The sequence below is a fragment of the Lactuca sativa genome, chromosome 7 (genome assembly GCF_002870075.4).
Source record: "Lactuca sativa cultivar Salinas chromosome 7, Lsat_Salinas_v11, whole genome shotgun sequence".
NCBI classification, from domain to species: Eukaryota; Viridiplantae; Streptophyta; class Magnoliopsida; order Asterales; family Asteraceae; genus Lactuca; species Lactuca sativa.
In genome coordinates this window covers 186,475,111-186,494,026 of record NC_056629.2, presented here as the reverse complement: position 1 = coordinate 186,494,026, position 18,916 = coordinate 186,475,111, and the positions used below count along the sequence as shown (strand labels likewise).

At 34.2% G+C, this 18,916-nt stretch overlaps 2 protein-coding genes across 3 annotated transcripts; both read right to left on the bottom strand.

The window, feature by feature from the left end:
* Positions 1-842: 842 nt before the first annotated feature.
* Positions 843-3,528, bottom strand: LOC128126996 (putative F-box protein At3g16210). Its single transcript, XM_052765171.1, has 2 exons — positions 3,322-3,528; positions 843-2,398 (listed from the first exon to the last, which is right to left on the bottom strand). Exon 2 carries the CDS (start codon positions 2,396-2,398, stop codon positions 1,283-1,285), a length of 1,116 nt encoding a protein of 371 aa, XP_052621131.1. The 5' UTR covers positions 3,322-3,528; the 3' UTR covers positions 843-1,282.
* Positions 3,529-15,947: 12,419 nt separating this feature from the next.
* Positions 15,948-18,634, bottom strand: LOC128126995 (putative F-box protein At3g16210). Of its 2 annotated transcripts, XM_052765170.1 has the most exons (2): positions 18,430-18,634; positions 15,948-17,514 (listed from the first exon to the last, which is right to left on the bottom strand). In XM_052765170.1, exon 2 carries the CDS (start codon positions 17,512-17,514, stop codon positions 16,399-16,401), a length of 1,116 nt encoding a protein of 371 aa, XP_052621130.1. In that variant the 5' UTR covers positions 18,430-18,634; the 3' UTR covers positions 15,948-16,398. The 2 variants fall into 2 exon arrangements, with proteins under 2 accessions (XP_052621130.1, XP_052621129.1); XM_052765169.1 differs by lacking the exon at positions 18,430-18,634 and having other exon boundaries at positions 15,948-17,570.
* Positions 18,635-18,916: the final 282 nt, after the last annotated feature.

Genomic DNA, 18,916 nt, shown 5'->3' with positions numbered 1-18,916 from the left:
TCAATTGCAAATGTTCGATATTGAGAAAGGGGAACGACGGAATGAAAGCGGTGGGTTATTTTGTTTATGAGCCCTAATTCCAATTACCATTCATATAATGTGTCAAAAATGCTAAGTAATTTCATTTAATGCCACGTAATACAACATAATGCCACGTAATATACCAAATCAGGAAAAACCTATGATCATCGGTCATATCACCTTAATAAGTACATGTCAAACAAGTTCAATTGGCAAATGTATACGAAAAAAAACATTGTTACCTTAATGTGTACAGACCCTAAACTACGTTACCTTTCTATTTCATTAACCCAAACTAAAAACGTTCATGAAATCATCTTAAACCGGTCATAAAAAGACAGACCTAAGGAACTAACAAAAAGTTGTAGTGGGACTAGTCCGATCCTAAAACAGAGGCTAGAAAAAAAACCGGTATTTGTGAGAATATTTATTTTATTTTATGTGATTGTTTTCCTTGATGGAAATTCGCAGTTTCATCCGTATATGACGTTTGCTACTAATGAGCTATTTGGGATTAACTCATTAAAAGCTCGACTCGAGCCGAATTAAACGAGTTCGAGCTTAGTTTCAGCCTCATTTATTAAACGAGCTCGAGCCTAAGTTTCATCTTTCAAACTCGATTAGGCTCGCGAGCCTAAACAAGCAAATGCAAATTTATATAATATATGTTTTAATTTTAATTTAATATATTAATTTGTAACTAATAATTAAATAGTAAATATCAAATAATTATAAACAAACTTTTTATCAAGCTTAAAAACAAAAATGAGCTTGATATTTGACTATTAGCTAGGCCGAGCTCAGTCGCATTTAGTCAGGTCTCACAAACAAGTTGAGCCCGAGCCGAGCTCATGTAAAACTTGATGCTTTAAGAACTTGAGGGTTTATTTTAGTCTATTCATAGTTGTGTGCCCAGTTTGCTTGTTTCCAGGTTCTGAATTTTGATGATATGCTGAGTGGTTTAGATGCGCTCATAGCACAGACGCCTACTACGTGCTCGACGAAATGCCAGATCATATATGAAGTTCTAAATGCACTCACATGGAGAAAAATGTGCCTGATGGGCTGGATTTTACAAGTATATTCTGCTTGATGTGATCATCAATCATCAACAATTTTACCCTCAATGATATCTCTTTTATTGGCAAACAAGCAGGAAATTATATATGTGTTAATTTATTCACTAAAAAAAAAAACTTTTGTACCAATGACAAATACCAAAATGGTAATTAAAATGTTCGAAATTCAAAATGTAATGTTGTTATTTTTTTCTTTCATAGTTCTTCTGTAGTTCCGTTTCAGCAATAGTCTCCCCCATGTCTAACAAATGGAGGGTTTCAACACACTGATAAAAGTTACGTAAACTTGAAGCAGCATTGAAGTCGCCTACTCTTGATGACACCCCCGTCTTGAGATTATAAACATGGAGCCCATGAGAGAAAGTATTGAGCAACAAAGCTTGCGGATGCAATTCCAAAACACCTAAAATAAAAAGTTGATCTATTTTCAATTTAAAACCCACAGACCACGAAGCATCTCTCCATACCCGAATCCAACTTTCACTAATTTCACCATTACAAGAAATCAAAGCTAAAGAACCTTGGATGGTTGTTAGTCCCGATGTCGTCCAATTCCGAATGGACATAGGCACTGGAATCATATCAAAAACATGAGTGCTCAAATTGAATGTTAGTATACAACTAATGCATGCGTTTTTCTTTTCTCTTTGATTAATATATGTCACCCAATGCAACACTCCATTGAAAAAAAAGGAATCGTAACGGAAAATCTGAATCTGATTTTGATGTTTAGGGGAAGCAATCTCACACCATGTGCCACTCTTCACAGCATAAACAAATGAATTGTTGCCTTTGACATATGATATCTGGACAACTTTGTAGTCATCACTGATTGGATCGAATCCAAACCCAATCCCTCGCAACGAAAAGGGTTCAGATCTCTGAGGAAATTCAGGCACGATTAGTTTGCGCCTGATTGAAGGGTTCCATAGAATCAAACCTTTTTTAGTCCACAAACAGAAAGTTCCATTACATGAACCAATAGGTGGGCCAGAAGGGAACGGGACTTCTGTTGTTATATCAATGTATCCACGTTTGGGACACAAATACAATGCCAATTCCTCCTCCTCTCCATGTGATGTGTAAAAGAATTCTTGTTGTTTTTCATTTTTGTCATCGCTAATTAGATGAATGAAGTGGATTTTTTTGGGGGATCTAAGAGTGTGCATGCGTATAAAACCATGGGTAGAAATACAAGTATATAACGATTTAGAGAGTGATCTAAATCGGAGGAGGGATTTCGGTGGTAGTCTTGCAAATATTTCAACAATCAAATCTTCGCATAGATAATCCGACATCTGCATTTTTCCAACAAGATAAAAATCAGTTGCAATCAAAAACTAATAAAAAATTATTAAGTAATGAGCATGGTTATATATATATATATATATATATATATATATATATATATATATATATATATATATATATATATATATATATATATATATATATATATACACACACACACAAATATGTTTCTGTCCACATTGTGTCAAAAAGGTGTTGAGTATAAAGTATGTTGGTATTTCTTTACTAGAGTTAAGTCCAAAAAAACATGAAAAGAAAACAAACTACTTCAAATAAAACATATTTATGAGCAAAAACTATGTTGTTATTCTAGGTGTTTATGACTGAATGGTGTCAAATAAAACATCTCGAATATAAACTACATTGATATTTCTCCACTTAAACTAAATCCATAAAAAAAATTACATTGCTATTTTAGGTGTCATATTGTAGTAAAAGAATGTAGAATGCTGTAATAGAAAAGAAAATAATCCAAATTAGTAGATGTCATACTTGATATAAGTAGGATGATATTTTCAAAATTGGAAAGAGTATAATGAGTGTCATGTTATAACTATAGTGAACACACTAAACGATAAATTATTTTATTTTATTTGGTTACTGATGCTTCTGATTGAGCAGCATTCATTTCTTGCAAGCTATTATGACATGATTTATTTTTTTCATGTATAAGGTAATAAGATGAGATGTGGAAACAATAGTTGTTTGTACTTTGTACCAAAAAAAAAAAGGTCATGGCTTTGTTTTTCACCGATCCACTAGAAATTCAAGTTTCAGCCTTAAGAACTAAAAGCATAAATCAGAATTACACATGAAAAATAAAACATGATTTATGTTCTTTAATCAAAAGACAGAGTTTCCCAATCATGAAACTTATCTATCATTCAATTAAAGCAAAAACAGAAGTTACCTCGAGTAGGAGAATTAAGAAACTGAAAACAGCAAATTCGGCCTTGGTGAGAAGTGAGAACTGGGATAAAGAGGAGAGGAGAGCGAAAATCTTGACAGAATCCGATCGATCGATTGATACTTTGATAGGCGTGATTCTATGAAGAAAGAAGGGATTTTAATCATGAATTCGTGATTATCGGATTACAACGTTTTTCTGTTCCATATATTTCTCCATCAGCTTTTTTTTTTGTTCTACGCCTTTGGACTGCCAAAATCAACAGTGGGCCGACCCTTACACATATATTGATATTTTGCATTATGTGAATTTAGACCATAACATCCTAAGTTCCTAACAAACATATCAAAAATTCAAAACATTTTATAAGTTATTGAATACAACAACAATTAAGATTAAATTTAATTCTAATATCTAAGTTTTAATTTTATCTTTTCAGTCACGTTATTTTCTTGATGACTCCTGTGCAGCACCGACCAAAAAAGTAGTTGTAACCTCAACAAGATAACTGAAAGCCAAAATCGTAATAAAAATGCATCGAAAATCAAAATGTAATTTTATGTTTTCTTCGTTTCACAAAATGTTTCACTAATAAAATTTTACGTAGAGTTGAAGCAACATTGATTCGACTACTCTTGATTGATGGCACCCGCGTCTTGTGATTAAAAAAACATCGAGTTGTTGAAAATAAGTATTGAGCAACAAATCACCATTACTGGTCAGTTGTGGTTGCAATTGCAAAGCTCCTATAACATAAAGTTCATCTGTATTCATTTTAAAAGCCACAGACCACGAAGCATCTCTCCATACCCAAATCCAATTTACACATAACTCCTGTCGACGAGAAATCAAAGCTAAAGAACCTTTGATGGTTGTTAGTCCCATCGCTAACCAATGCTAAGTGGGTGCAACCTATCCAATTTTCATTCATGTTGTTTTTTTGATGACTCTTCTCGACAACTTAACAAAGGCGTACATAGCTAAAACAGCCTAGCTCGGTGTACAACAATCTTGAAAGCCATACGGGAAATATCTCAGTAACAACAACCACCATAATCTCAACAACACAGACTACAGGGTCTAACATCCTACAATCCATAAGTCAACAACACATGGGGCAAGAAAAGATCAAGAAGCTTTGAATATATATATATATATATATATATATATATATATATATATATATATATATATATATATATATATATATATATATATATATATATATAATATCCCAAAATTACCGAATAAAATTTTAACATTAAATAAGTCACAACCATTGATGCATTATCTCAAAAGATGATTAGAGTAAAAGTATTATCAAAACATTAGAGTAATATCATAAATAAACATTGCGGAATAAATATTCAGAGGATGCAGTGTGATCAAATCGGGGTCTTCTGTTTAACACTGAAAGTACCTGGAAATGTTTAAACTACAAAACCATAAGCTCAAATGAAACATCCCAAAATTGAAGACCAAAAATTTCATTTTAGTAATAGTAAAACCATCATCCAAAACGTGTTCATAAAACCTTAAAAGAAAATAAGAGTATATCTATCATTCTTCTCAATACATCAAAGTCAAATAAAAGGAGGTCGTGGTGTGTGTAATGCGATCATCCCGAGTTTTCCCCTTCAATTCGGAAGTACCTGAAACATAAATTGAAAACCGTAAGCATGAAGCTTAGTGACTTCCCCAAACACCTTATAACATACATATTAACATTCGATGGGCCATGCCCGACAACCATCGGGCCTCGCCCGGCATCGAGCCCTACTTGGAACAGACCTGTCAGAACATGATGGTAAAAGATCTCACAATCATCCTGAAACACATATCTTTTATTGGAACCATGACCACCTTGCACCTTGCGGCTGAGAGCATCGACCACCACATTGGCCTTCCCCGGATGGTAAAGGATCTCACAATCATAATCCTTCACCACATCCAACCACCTACGTTGTCTCATGTTCAAATTCGGCTAATCCATCAAATACCTCATTCTCTTGTGATCCGTGTAGATAGTACAATGGACCCTATAGAGGTAGTGTCGCCAAATATTGAGGGAAAACACCACAACCCTCAACTCCAAATCATGTGTAGGATAATTCGCCTCATGAGGCTTCAGCTGCCTCGAAGTGTAAGCAGTAACGAGACCCCTTTACATCAGAACTGCACCCAAACCCGTGATCGACGCATCACAATAAACCATAATATCCTCAAACACCCTCTGGAAGGGTCATAATTGACGCCTCACACAACTTCTGCGTTAAGGTCTCAAAAGCTGCCAACTACTTAGGCCCCAACGAAATGTGATGGTCTTCTTCCTCTTCCTCTCCATCTCCAAGTCAATCTCCCTCACTCTGTCTCACGTTATCATATTCTCTAATGTCCTGAAACTGGATCGACTCACAAATTGTCGAATATCGTTCCTCAAAATCGCGTGGTACCTCGCCTTCATCATCTCCTTATATGCCACATACTACGGAACTAATAACACCCTCTCATGGAACATAGTAATGATCTCTGCTACCGTCTCAGTAGTCTGGCAAAGGTCCTAAAACTCCCTAGCCAACTGTTGGACCTCAATCACAAGTGAAAACTCAGCCAGAAATCTCGCCATAAAATCCTCCAAAGTCATCAACTTAATCGCCTCACCTCCCAAGGCGTGCCCAACCTCCTCCCACCAGTCTCGATCTTTGTCCTTCAGAAGACAGGATGCAATATGGACCTTCGCCTCTTCATGACAAAGGCTAGATTGAAAGATGTTCCCGACGTCTGCTAACCAATGCCTACTTATAATCGCGTCCTTCTTCCCGAAGACTTTCGGGGCTCCACATGCTCGAAACTCATAGAATGTCAAAGTGCGATCTCCCATCATCGTCACCATCTCATAATGAATCATCACCAACTTGGAAAGCTTTTGGAGGTATAAAGCTCTTAACTTGATGGTTCACTTTGATAGTGTTGGATTAGTGTCTAAGTCCATAACTATTTTGGTATGTACTTGACCCGATAGTGCATGGTCCTTTTGGGTTGCCTTCACCAAAGCAACTTGATAGGATGAATAATGGAGAGAAAGGATTAAATATGATTTATTAATATATTATGAGAATAATATATTAAAAGAGAAATCATATTGTTTAATTAATATTAGTCAAGAATTAATAAGAATTGAGTTTGTGACTAAAAGACATTAATTAAACTAAGGGACTAGAATTGTCAATTGTATGATAGTTGAATATTGAGCTAATGGACTTCATATTAAAGGGGTGGACGAATTCTATGGGGAAACCCATTAGAAATCGTCCTAGGGCCTTTAAGAAAGGAGTCCATGGGTTGCTTAGGGCTTAAGCATCCAAATTAGGGTTTCCTTGTTAGATAACCCTAATAGCCTCACTATTTAAAGAACCCTTCCCCAAAAACGTGGTGAACAAGATCCTTAGGGTTTCCACACGTTTTGGGCAGCCTCCTTCTCTTCTCTTCTTCATCCTCTTGCTCTTGGTGTTTGTGAACCATTAGAGGAGTGATATTTGTGACTCTAAGCTTTCTAAAGTCATTACAAGGAGGAATTGTGATTGTTATTGCTACATAACAATCAAGGTAATATTTAAACCCATTCTTATGTTAGTATGATTACTTGTATGCTAGAACTAGGGTTTATAGTCTTGGATGAATTGCATGTACAATAGAGAAACCTAGATCTAAACATTAGGGTTTGTATGAGCACATAGGATGTTCTTATGGCCAAAACCCATCGGTGGTATCAGAGCCTTGATTGGTTTCTATTGTATTGATGCCTTGTATGTTTGTTCAAGTTGCAAAATCGAGTTTTGAGCACCCTGCCTGATGAACTCGGCGAGTACCATAGTGTACTCGGCGAGTACCATAGTGTACTCGGCGAGTAGGCCTCAACTCGGCGAGACCAGTGTGGTACTCGGCGAGTTCGAGCGTCAGATGGAGCTATTTTCGGGATTTCTTGTTGTTTTACTCATGGATACTTGCCTTATCTGTTTTAGACAGTGGCGGACCGTAAGAGGGGCCAAGGGGGGCCATGGCCTCCCCGCTTTTAAGGCTGCTAATACCATTATATGTATAGTTTATGTATGAAATAACTTCGATAATCAGTTTGGCCCCCTGTTTTAAGTTCACAACTAAATGTAATACAGTATCATTTACAAAACTTAGTGATTATCTAAGAATCTAAATAACACATTACGTTAACCACACATCCGAATACATATCCAAAAATCATTAATAAAACATCCGAAAATCACTGATAAAATAAAAATAAAAATCGTATTTTATTTGGAAATAAGAAAACAAGGAAACCATATTTCAAATGTACGCAACTCTTAACGCAAAATTTGAGTCTATCAAAACAAAAAACCTAGAAGATTCCAATTTCCATAAAAAGTCGAGATCTCACCGTAGATAATGCCACCCAAATGCATCTACTCCACCAGAATCTATCGCTGAACTTTCGCTTCTCCGTTTCTGTATCCTCTTTGTTGGTTTCCAGGCTTTTCCCTTCTTCCGACGCTTATCTCTCCTCTCGCCGGTCGCCACATCACCCTCTCCGGTCTCCTCTCCGTCCCAGTAAGTTGTAACGATAGTTCTTCCCTTTTTCGCTCTCTTTCTTACCCTGTTTTTGTTTCTTTTATTTTGTTTCTCTCTCTTGTTTATATTATGATATAGAATATGAGAAGGTGGAGTGTGATCATAGATGTATGATACAGGCTAAACTCTATACTGACAACTATGATTTGATTAATTGAAAATATGTCCTTTTTTTAATGAATCATATAAATTATATTTGTATTTAAAGTGTAAAACAAAAGAATAAATGTATTTATTAATATAAAATGGACTAATAGATATGTGATTTCATTTAAAGTGTGATGTAATAATAAAAATAAGTTTATGTAGCTTATAGTTTTATCAAAAATTAGTTGTTAATTTATTTTATTATTTCTTAACTGATAGTTAATTTCATTATTTATCGTACATATCAACATGAGAACACACTCTACTATTGATTGATTTTTTAGTAGTTATATTATTTAAACTATATGTCATAATTTTGAATCAAAATTTTCATGTTTATATAGTTTGTTTTGAAGTTTGATTTCGGCCCCCGAAGATATAACGTTTGTGTTCCGCCCCTGGTTTTAGATCTTTAAAATCCGATTTTATGCATATTTATGAGTATATCCTTGATTAAACAAAAGATAATTACCAATTGATTAGATAATAACTTCCTTATATGATTATAGTTGATTATTTGTATTAATTGGGTAACTTATTTTGCAAGAAATTGAAATTAGGTCAAATATAGATAATGATGAAATTAATTGTTTAATTTATATTATTTGTTATTTGATCCTTGTGTTATGAAAAGTTTTAATTTTCCCCTTTAGGTTTTATAGTTTAAATTTGAACTCAAAGTTTTGTTTTGAAATTTAAATGGTTGAAACCCTAATGTTTTTGAAAAGGTTTCAAAACTTGCCCTCAAGTTTTGGAATTTAAATTTTGATTAAAAGTTTAATTTTGTTGTATATTTAAATTCTAAACCCTAATGTTTTAAAATGTTTCAAAAACTTGCCCTCAAGTTTTGGAATTTAAAAGTTGATTAAAGGTTTAATTTAGGAATGTTAAATTCTAAAACCCTAGTATTGTTTTGAAAAGTTCAAATCACACCCTTATGGTTTTATTAATTAATTAAGGTGTATAATTAAAAGAGATTTAATAAATCCATATAGTTTTTGGTTTACAATTGAATTAAAAGTATAATTATTAAATTTGACCACATAGTATTTTAAAAGTGTAAAATACACCATATACTATATATATCATTAAAAGTCTAATATTATATATGTATGAGTAAAAGTCAGTCTTACCGTTAGTAGGCCTCATTCACGAAGCTGGTCTATAAGGAGTGTTTAAGGAAATTGCCTATAAAATGGCGATTGAATGGGTATCCACTCTTACCCACCGCACTCTTGACTAATGGAGGGTCGTTAGCCGAACGGGTAGGATAGGACAGAAACCTTCCATTATAAGTATAATGAAGTACAAAAGTAACTAAATGTTTTACAAATTCCCAATCTTAGTTACTTTAGGCAAAAGTGAATTGATGCAATTCCATGAAATTACACTTTGTACCCTTGCAAAGACGTTAGTGGAGCGTGTGTGGTTCACCGGCACACTAAATGGTTCTAAGCAAAGGTAGCAAAGGGTGACTCAATGTTTGTCATAGTTCGGTGAAGCATGTGTGGTTAACCGGCACATCGAATAGGTGATTGTAACATGTGAGGGCACCATGTAAGTTTGCATGGTTATTCACATCCGCTTTGTGATCCTTGGTTGCCCAGTCACAAACTAGAGGGGCATATCGAGATTTAAACATGCCATTGAAAAGTTTAATGAATCTCAAAGGATCTAGGAGTTTTCAAAATATTTAAAACTTAATCGGTTTTCTTTTTTCATGGTGGAAAATTAGTGAATTGTCTTTCACTTACCTTCAAATGTTCTGCAATTTGGGTTACGGCATCCCTCTCCCGAGTTGTGGAATATTGTGTTGGGTCCTAGCCTTAGTATCTCATTTGGGTGATTTATTAAGGACTAAATCTATCAAGTAACTTGAATTTATTTTTCTCCCATTTTATAGATATCAAAGTACGACAACTATGGTCTTCCCAAATCCCATGGAACAAGCATTCCACATGAAGATGATATTCCACGATTCGATCGAGGAACAAGAAATCATGCTTCACTTCCTCCACCTCCTCCAATCATTCTCCCTAACCCACAAGATCAAAGAATTGAAAGGTTCAATGTCACTAAAGCCCTATTGGAAATGAAACATGAAGATGATAAACCCGTGTGTGCCCACGTTCTAGGAATGAAATCACACATCGATAGATTGATAATGTTTGGTGCGTCATTCCCTGATAAGTTGGTTGTGAACTGGGTCCTGCAGTCACTTCCCGAATCATATAATGAGTTCAAAAGAAAGTATTATATGATGGATCATGACGAAAACCTCATTAACCTAACTTACATGCTCATTGCTACTGAATCAGAAATGATTTGGCAAAGCAATGGAGCGTATTTGTTGGGAAAGTCAACCAACCATGCTTCCGATGACGTTCTAGGAGAACCGACCTGCGTTTGCTGCCAAGAGAAAGGGCGTTGGATACAAGTCTGCCCTAAGAGCCTGAAGTGTCCAGAAGATGGGAGAGTCAAAGAGTATGGCTGTGCTTCAGGTAAAATCCACTATCTAACTCCATTAAGCTCCTATTCGTTGATTCTTAATACATAATGTGATGAGATTAAATTTGAATGTTTTGCAGGATCAGTGAAAAGAGAAGAAGCTTGATGGAAAAGCAAGATGAGTCTAATCACAATGAAATGGATCTCGATCGCATGGACTTGAAGATTAGATTTTGAGCTTAGAAAGTTATGATAGAATTGTTAGGAATATTTGACTACATAGTTTTTCAGTTGATTTTGCATTGTAAGGACAAATGTTTTCCGCTGCTTTTATGAATAAAATAAATTTTGATTTGACTTATTTATTTATTTATTTATTTCCTTGCAATGAAATCGTTATGAAAAATTAATGTTTGCATATTTCTACAACGAATGGATAAGATTCTTAATTATGTTAATAGTGGAAATGTCAAGAATTTACCAAATAGGAAGAGTTTCTCATCGCCCAAGTTTCAATTAGACAGAAACTTGGAATCATGCAACTTGGTTGCACGATGAATGAGAAATTGCATATTTGGAAATTAGACTAATTCGTTGACAAAGTGTCAAGTGAATGAGTAGGAGATCGAGTACACAAAGTCGTGTGTTGATCAAGTCCACCACAAGGGTAACAAAGATATTCGTCATGATTTACTAAAGGATTAGTAAATACGATTATATTTATAAGATTAAGTGTAATTCTGAATTGATTGAAAAAGGTTTAAATCAATAGCAGAACGAATAAAGGAATCAAGTAGGCAGAAAGATAAAAGTTTCTCTATTCTAAGAAGAATGGAGAGTACCTTTTATACTTTATGATATGTCTTAATGATTAAGAACCATATTTCATTGTGATCTGTTTATTTAGTCTTTTGAAGTAGTAATTGTAATCATCAAGAAGTAGATTAATGCTAAGGTTGTGTTGGTTGTAATCTTTTAGATGGTGAAATGGTATTTCTAATCTTTTGAAGTTGTATTAAGATGTAATGTACTTTGTAACACTTATTTTGATATGAATGGGATCTGATTTGTTATATTATTTTGATATGAAACAAATTTCACAGAAACAGATTTCAAAGTAGGATACTAAAGTAGAATCAAAGTAGGATGATAAAATAGAAATTGTTTTGACCAATTTACCCTTGGATTTGCAGTTTTGGTAAAACAGATTTCATAGAAACAGATTTCAAAGTAGGGTGATAAAATAGAAATTATTTTGACCAATTTACCCTTGGATTTGAAGTTTTGGTAAATCAAATTTCATAGAAACAGATTTCAAAGTAGGATGATAAAATAGAAATTATTTTGACCAATTTACCCTTGGATTTGTAGTTTTGGTAAAAACAAATTTCATAGAAACAGATTTCAAAGTAGGATGCACATTAATAGAAACAATTGTACTACAAAATACCCTTAACACATTAATCAACATAACCTTGAAGCAGGTTATGACAAAAATACCCCTTAACTAGTATCATAATAGCATTACATCATTTAGTAGTAAGGTAGCATAGTTACATGACAAAAGACTTAAGGTTTGTTACCAATTCCATGCAAAAGACTAAAAGTTTGTGTTAGATGACAAAAGATACTAGTAGTAAACAAGCACATCATTCTAAAGTTACTGGCTTGTTTTGACTACAACTAATCCCTCCTTTGGGGATAAATTTCTTACTTAGACCAATCTCGGTTATACGTTCTGAAACTTTCCTCTTTCGCACATGCATCTTTCTAATTCTTGAAGCTCTGGGAGCTTGAACAGGAGCTTCAACAGGATCTTGAACAGGAGCTTCAACAAGAGCTTCAACAAGTTCTTGTACATGTTCTTGAACGGGTTCTTGTCTAGGTTCTTGAACGGGTACATGTCCACTTCCACTTCCACTTGTACTTCCCCTTCCACTTGTAATTCCCCTTCCTGAGAAAACAAACTAGTATTAGTTTCCAATTACATAGAACTACACTAAATAAATTCATTTTTACCTTTTCCTAGACAACTTGATTTCTTGTATCCAATGCCTCTGCAATTACTACACTTTTGCAACCCTTTTGCACGTGATATTGTATGCGTCTTTTTACCAGTACCTTCAAATGCTGACTTATCCTTTGTTCGTTTAACCTTTGGTTTGCCTGGTAGTTTTTTTATTTTATTATTTTTTTTTTTTGGAGGTAAAGGCTTTTGATAAATTGTTTTCGGCCACATTGGACTACCATTTAAAGGGTGGACATTGTAAGATTAGCTTGAAAGGAAACTTTGTTTGCTAAAACAAGGTGCCACATATGACTCTACATTATGATTCAGGTATGCAATTGCAGCCAAGCCATGCAAGCATGGGATACCTCTCAACTGCCAACTTCTACATTCACATATCCTTCTGATTAGATCTAAATCAAATGCATCATTACCAAATCTTACTTCAAATTGTTGATTACCACTTGGATAAACTCCCCAAAATCTAAAAGAAAAGGTAAGTTAACACCCCAAATCAAATCAATCATTAGCTAATGTAAATTTAAAACATTATGTTACTCACCTTTGAGTTATATTATTATCTTTTAACTCCTTTCTAATTGTTGGTTAAATATCCAAATCCCACTCTTCAGCCATGATCCTTTGATTATACATCCTCTCCATGGCCTAAACCCTTATTTCTTCCAACATTGTGATGATCGACTTTCTTCTAGCATCCCTGATTGCATTATTAAAACTATCTAAGACACCATTTTCCATAGCATCACAGTTCCTAGCTCCCTTCTACAAAGAAAGCCTTTGACCAATATTTTGGTTCCCTTTCAATAAGATGATCATAGGTATTGGGGTTTAATTTCTTAATTCCATCCATGGCTTCTTCAAACTGTGGTATAGTGGTACTACTTACGGCAGCCCAAAACAATTTTTTGTAATGTTCACCATCAAACTTCTTCTTAAAATTAGCATATATGTGCCTAGCACATTGCCTATGCTCAACTTCTGGAATCCTTTCTTTCACAACTTCTAACAATCCCTGTCAAAATTAAAACATGTTGGTGAATGTAAAACTTAATATTAAACAATTAAAAAGTAAAAAGCATAAAGCAAAAAGAAACCAATCTAATACCTTATGTTCATCTGAAATGATAGTAAGTCCACTACCATTTCCCCCTCCAAGGTCATCCATGAGAATGTCAAGAAACCACTTGCAATAAACTTTATTCTCAACATTTACCACAGCCCACGTGATAGGGTAGATGTTGTTATTCGCATCTCTACCCATTACTACAAGAAGCTCACCCTTACACAAGCCTTTCAATTAGCAGCCATCTACACAAATCACCTTTCTACATCCCTCTATCCAACCGTCCCTAACACCTTTGAAGCAGACATAGTACTTTGAAAAATATATAGTTGAGTCAGGCATGATGTCCACATCCATTCTTACCGTAAACCCTGGGTTATACCTCATAATCTCCTCACCATAATGCTACAACCTTCCATAATGCTCAACCAAAGTACCTTTAATCTTAATCAATGAAAACCTTCTTGCATTTCTACACTGCCTTAAACTAACATTAATATTAAATTTTTTGGAAATTTTAGCTTTCATTTTTCTTAAGCTCATTTTTGGTCTTTTTAATATTTCATTAACAAAATGCTTCCCAATCCACCTATAATTCTCAATTGCTCCAAGTTTGAATGACCTGGAGCAATTGTGATCATCTTTCAGTGACTTAATTTGAAAAGAATGTTCGTCCTTCATCCAAGTGGCCCAGAGTCTAAATGGACATTTATGTGTTGTACCTTTGCTACATTTAGCTAACAACCTGTTCTTATCACTTTTTTCATACCATAAACTGTATCCATGTCTAACAACATAATTACCCAATAAACATCTAAGTTCATCGGGGTCAAAAAACTTCATACCTAGTATAGGAACCATCTTCTTCCAATTTTGGTTTGGATCATGGACGGGATACATTAGTTTCACATCAACTTCTTCGTTTGTTGCATATGTGTTGGAACCATCTTCTGATTTCTTGTTAGGACAAAGGGCATTAAGAAATGAATCATCAAGTGGTTTCTTACTTGACACCACTTCATCCTCTTCATGGTCAGGTAAAATCGCATCCGAAAATGTAGAATCATCAACTTCGTCTTCATCCTCTACAACCGAATCATATTCATCAGGATTCTCCTGCTCGATCCAATCGAAAATGGGTTAATTGTACTGATCAATGTACACATTAATTCTTTTTTCTTGGCTTCCATTACCAACCTCAAGGAACTCTCTGTAATCTCCTTCATTTTGAATTACTCCTAACCCTTCACTCAACCATTCATCTGGAAGATAGTAGTAAACATCCTTGCAGTTGATATTCTTTGTGAGCTTTTCAAGGAATGTAATGAAATCTAAAAATACCATAGCGTTGAAGTTGACATCTCGTACAGATGCAATTTCTGGGTTGAAATATACAAGGGGGTTGGGGAAAATACACCATTATAGTGGACATCCACGATGAGGGATGATCCCTTCGTCATTACAGTCGAAGAAATAGAAATTGATTTCAATTGCAAATGTTCGATATTGAGAAAGGGGAACGACGGAATGAAAGCGGTGGGTTATTTTGTTTATGAGCCTTAATTCCAATTACCATTCATATAATGTGTCAAAAATGCTAAGTAATTTCATTTAATGCCACGTAATACAACATAATGCCACGTAATATACCAAATCAGGAAAAACCTATGATCATCGGTCAAATCACCTTAATACGTGCATGTCAAACAAGTTCAATTGGCAAATGTATACGAAAAAAACATTGTTACCTTAATGTGTACAGACCCTAAACTACGTTACCTTTCTATTTCATTAACCCAAACTAAAAACGTTCATGAAATCATCTTAAACCGGTCATAAAAAGACAGACCTAAGGAACTAACAAAAAGTTGTAGTGGGACTAGTCCGATCCTAAAACAGAGGCTAGAAAAAAACCCGGTATTTGTGAGAATATTTATTTTATTTTATGTGATTGTTTTCCTTGATGGAAATTCGCAGTTTCATCCGTATATGACGTTTGCTACTAATGAGCTATTTGGGATTAACTCATTAAAAGCTCGACTCGAGCCGAATTAAACGATCGAGTTCGAGCTTAGTTTCAGCCTCATTTATTAAACGAGCTCGAGCCTAAGTTTCATCTTTCAAACTCGATTAGGCTCGCGAGCCTAAACAAGCCAATGCAAATTTATGTAATATATGTTTTAATTTTAATTTTATATATTAATTTATAACTAATAATTAAATAGTAAATATCAAATAATTATAAACAAACTTTTTATCAAGCTTAAAAACAAAAATGAGCTTGATATTTGAATATTAGCTAGGCCGAGCTCAGTCGCATTTAGTCAGGTCTCACAAACAAGTTGAGCCCGAGCCGAGCTCATGTAAAACTTGATGCTTTAAGAACTTGAGGGTTTATTTTAGTCTATTCATAGTTGTGTGCCCAGTTTGCTTGTTTCCAGGTTCTGAATTTTGATGATATGCTGAGTGGTTTAGATGCGCTCATAGCACAGACGCCTACTACGTGCTCGACAAAATGCCAGATCATATATGAAGTTCTAAATGCACTCACATGGAGAAAAATGTGCCTGATGGGCTGGATTTTACAAGTATATTCTGCTTGATGTGATCATCAATCATCAACAATTTTACCCTCAATAATATCTCTTTTATTGGCAAACAAGCAGGAAATTACATATATGTTAATTTATTCACTAAAAAAAAAACTTTTGTACCAATGACAAATACCAAAATGGTAATTAAAATGTTTGAAATTCAAAATGTAATGTTGTTATTTTTTTCTTTCATAGTTCTTCTGTAGTTCCGTTTCAGCAATAGTCTCCCCCATGTCTAACAAATGGAGGGTTTCAACACACTGATAAAAGTTACATAAACTTGAAGCAGCATTGAAGTCGCCTACTCTTGATGACACCCCCGTCTTGAGATTATAAACATGGAGCCCATGAGAGAAAGTATTGAGCAACAAAGCTTGCGGATGCAATTCCAAAACACCTAAAATAAAAAGTTGATCTATTTTCAATTTAAAACCCACAGACCACGAAGCATCTCTCCATACCCGAATCCAACTTTCACTAATTTCACCATTACAAGAAATCAAAGCTAAAGAACCTTGGATGGTTGTTAGTCCCGATGTCGTCCAATTCCGAATGGACATAGGCACTGGAATCATATCAAAAACATGAGTGCTCAAATTGAATGTTAGTATACAACTAATGCATGCGTTTTTCTTTTCTCTTTGATTAATATATGTCACCCAATGCAACACTCCATTGAAAAAAAAGGAATCGTAACGGAAAATCTGAATCTGATTTTGATGTTTAGGGGAAGCAATCTCACACCATGTGCCACTCTTCACAGCATAAACAAATGAATTGTTGCCTTTGACATATGATATCTGGACAACTTTGTAGTCATCACTGATTGGATCGAATCCAAACCCAATCCCTCGCAACGAAAAGGGTTCAGATCTCTGAGGAAATTCAGGCACGATTAGTTTGCGCCTGATTGAAGGGTTCCATAGAATCAAACCTTTTTTAGTCCACAAACAGAAAGTTCCATTACATGAACCAATAGGTGGGCCAGAAGGGAACGGGACTTCTGTTGTTATATCAATGTATCCACGTTTGGGACACAAATACAATGCCAATTCCTCCTCCTCTCCATGTGATGTGTAAAAGAATTCTTGTTGTTTTTCATTTTTGTCATCGCTAATTAGATGAATGAAGTGGATTTTTTTGGGGGATCTAAGAGTGTGCATGCGTATAAAACCATGGGTAGAAATACAAGTATATAACGATTTAGAGAGTGATCTAAATCGGAGGAGGGATTTCGGTGGTAGTCTTGTAAATATTTCAACAATCAAATCTTCGCATAGATAATCCGACATCTGCATTTTTCCAACAAGATAAAAATCAGTTGCAATCAAAAACTAATAAAAAATTATTAAGTAATGAGCATGGTTATATATATATATATATATATATATATATATATATATATATATATATATATATATATATATATATATATATATATACACACACACACACAAATATGTTTCTGTCCACATTGTGTCAAAAAGGTGTTGAGTATAAAGTATGTTGGTATTTCTTTACTAGAGTTAAGTCCAAAAAAACATGAAAAGAAAACAAACTACTTCAAATAAAACATATTTATGAGCAAAAACTATGTTGTTATTCTAGGTGTTTATGACTGAATGGTGTCAAATAAAACATCTCGAATATAAACTACATTGATATTTCTCCACTTAAACTAAATCCATAAAAAAAAAATTACATTGCTATTTTAGGTGTCATATTGTAGTAAAAGAATGTAGAATGCTGTAATAGAAAAGAAAATAATCCAAATTAGTAGATGTCATACTTGATATAAGTAGGATGATATTTTCAAATTTGGAAAGAGTATAATGAGTGTCATGTTATAACTATAGTGAACACACTAAACGATAAATTATTTTATTTTATTTGGTTACTGATGCTTCTGATTGAGCAGCATTCATTTCTTGCAAGCTATTATGACATGATTTATTTGTTTTCATGTATAAGGTAATAAGATGAGATGTGGAAACAATAGTTGTTTGTACTTTGTACCAAAAAAAAAAGGTCATGGCTTTGTTTTTCACCGATCCACTAGAAATTCAAGTTTCAGCCTTAAGAACTAAAAGCATAAATCAGAATTACACATGAAAAATAAAACATGATTTATGTTCTTTAATCAAAAGACAGAGTTTCCCAATCATGAAACTTATCTATCATTCAATTAAAGCAAAAACAGAAGTTACCTCGAGTAGGAGAATTAAGAAACCGAAAACAGCAAATTCGGCCTTGGTGAGAAGTGAGAACTGGGATAAAGAGGAGAGGAGAGCGAAAATCTTGACAAAATCCGATCGATCGATTGATACTTTGATAGGCGTGATTCTATGAAGAAAGAAGGGATTTTAATCATGAATTCGTGATTATCGGATTACAACGTTTTTCTGTTCCATATATTTCTCCATCAGCTTTTTTTTTTGTTCTACGCCTTTGGACTGCCAAAATCAACAGTGGGCCGACCCTTACACATATATTGATATTTTGCATTATGTGAATTTAGACCATAACATCCTAAGTTCCTAACAAACATATCAAAAATTCAAAACATTTTATAAGTTATTGAATACAACAACAATTAAGATTAAATTTAATTCTAATATCTAAGTTTTAATTTTATCTTTTCAGTCACGTTATTTTCTTGATGACTCCTGTGCAGCACCGACCAAAAAAGTAGTT

Bases quoted from the DNA above. Each gene is read 5' to 3' on its own strand.
- LOC128126996 (XM_052765171.1), bottom strand. From the start codon at position 2,398: ATGTCGGATTATCTATGCGAAGATTTGATTGTTGAAATATTTGCAAGA.
- LOC128126995 (XM_052765169.1), bottom strand. From the start codon at position 17,520: ATGCAGATGTCGGATTATCTATGCGAAGATTTGATTGTTGAAATATTT.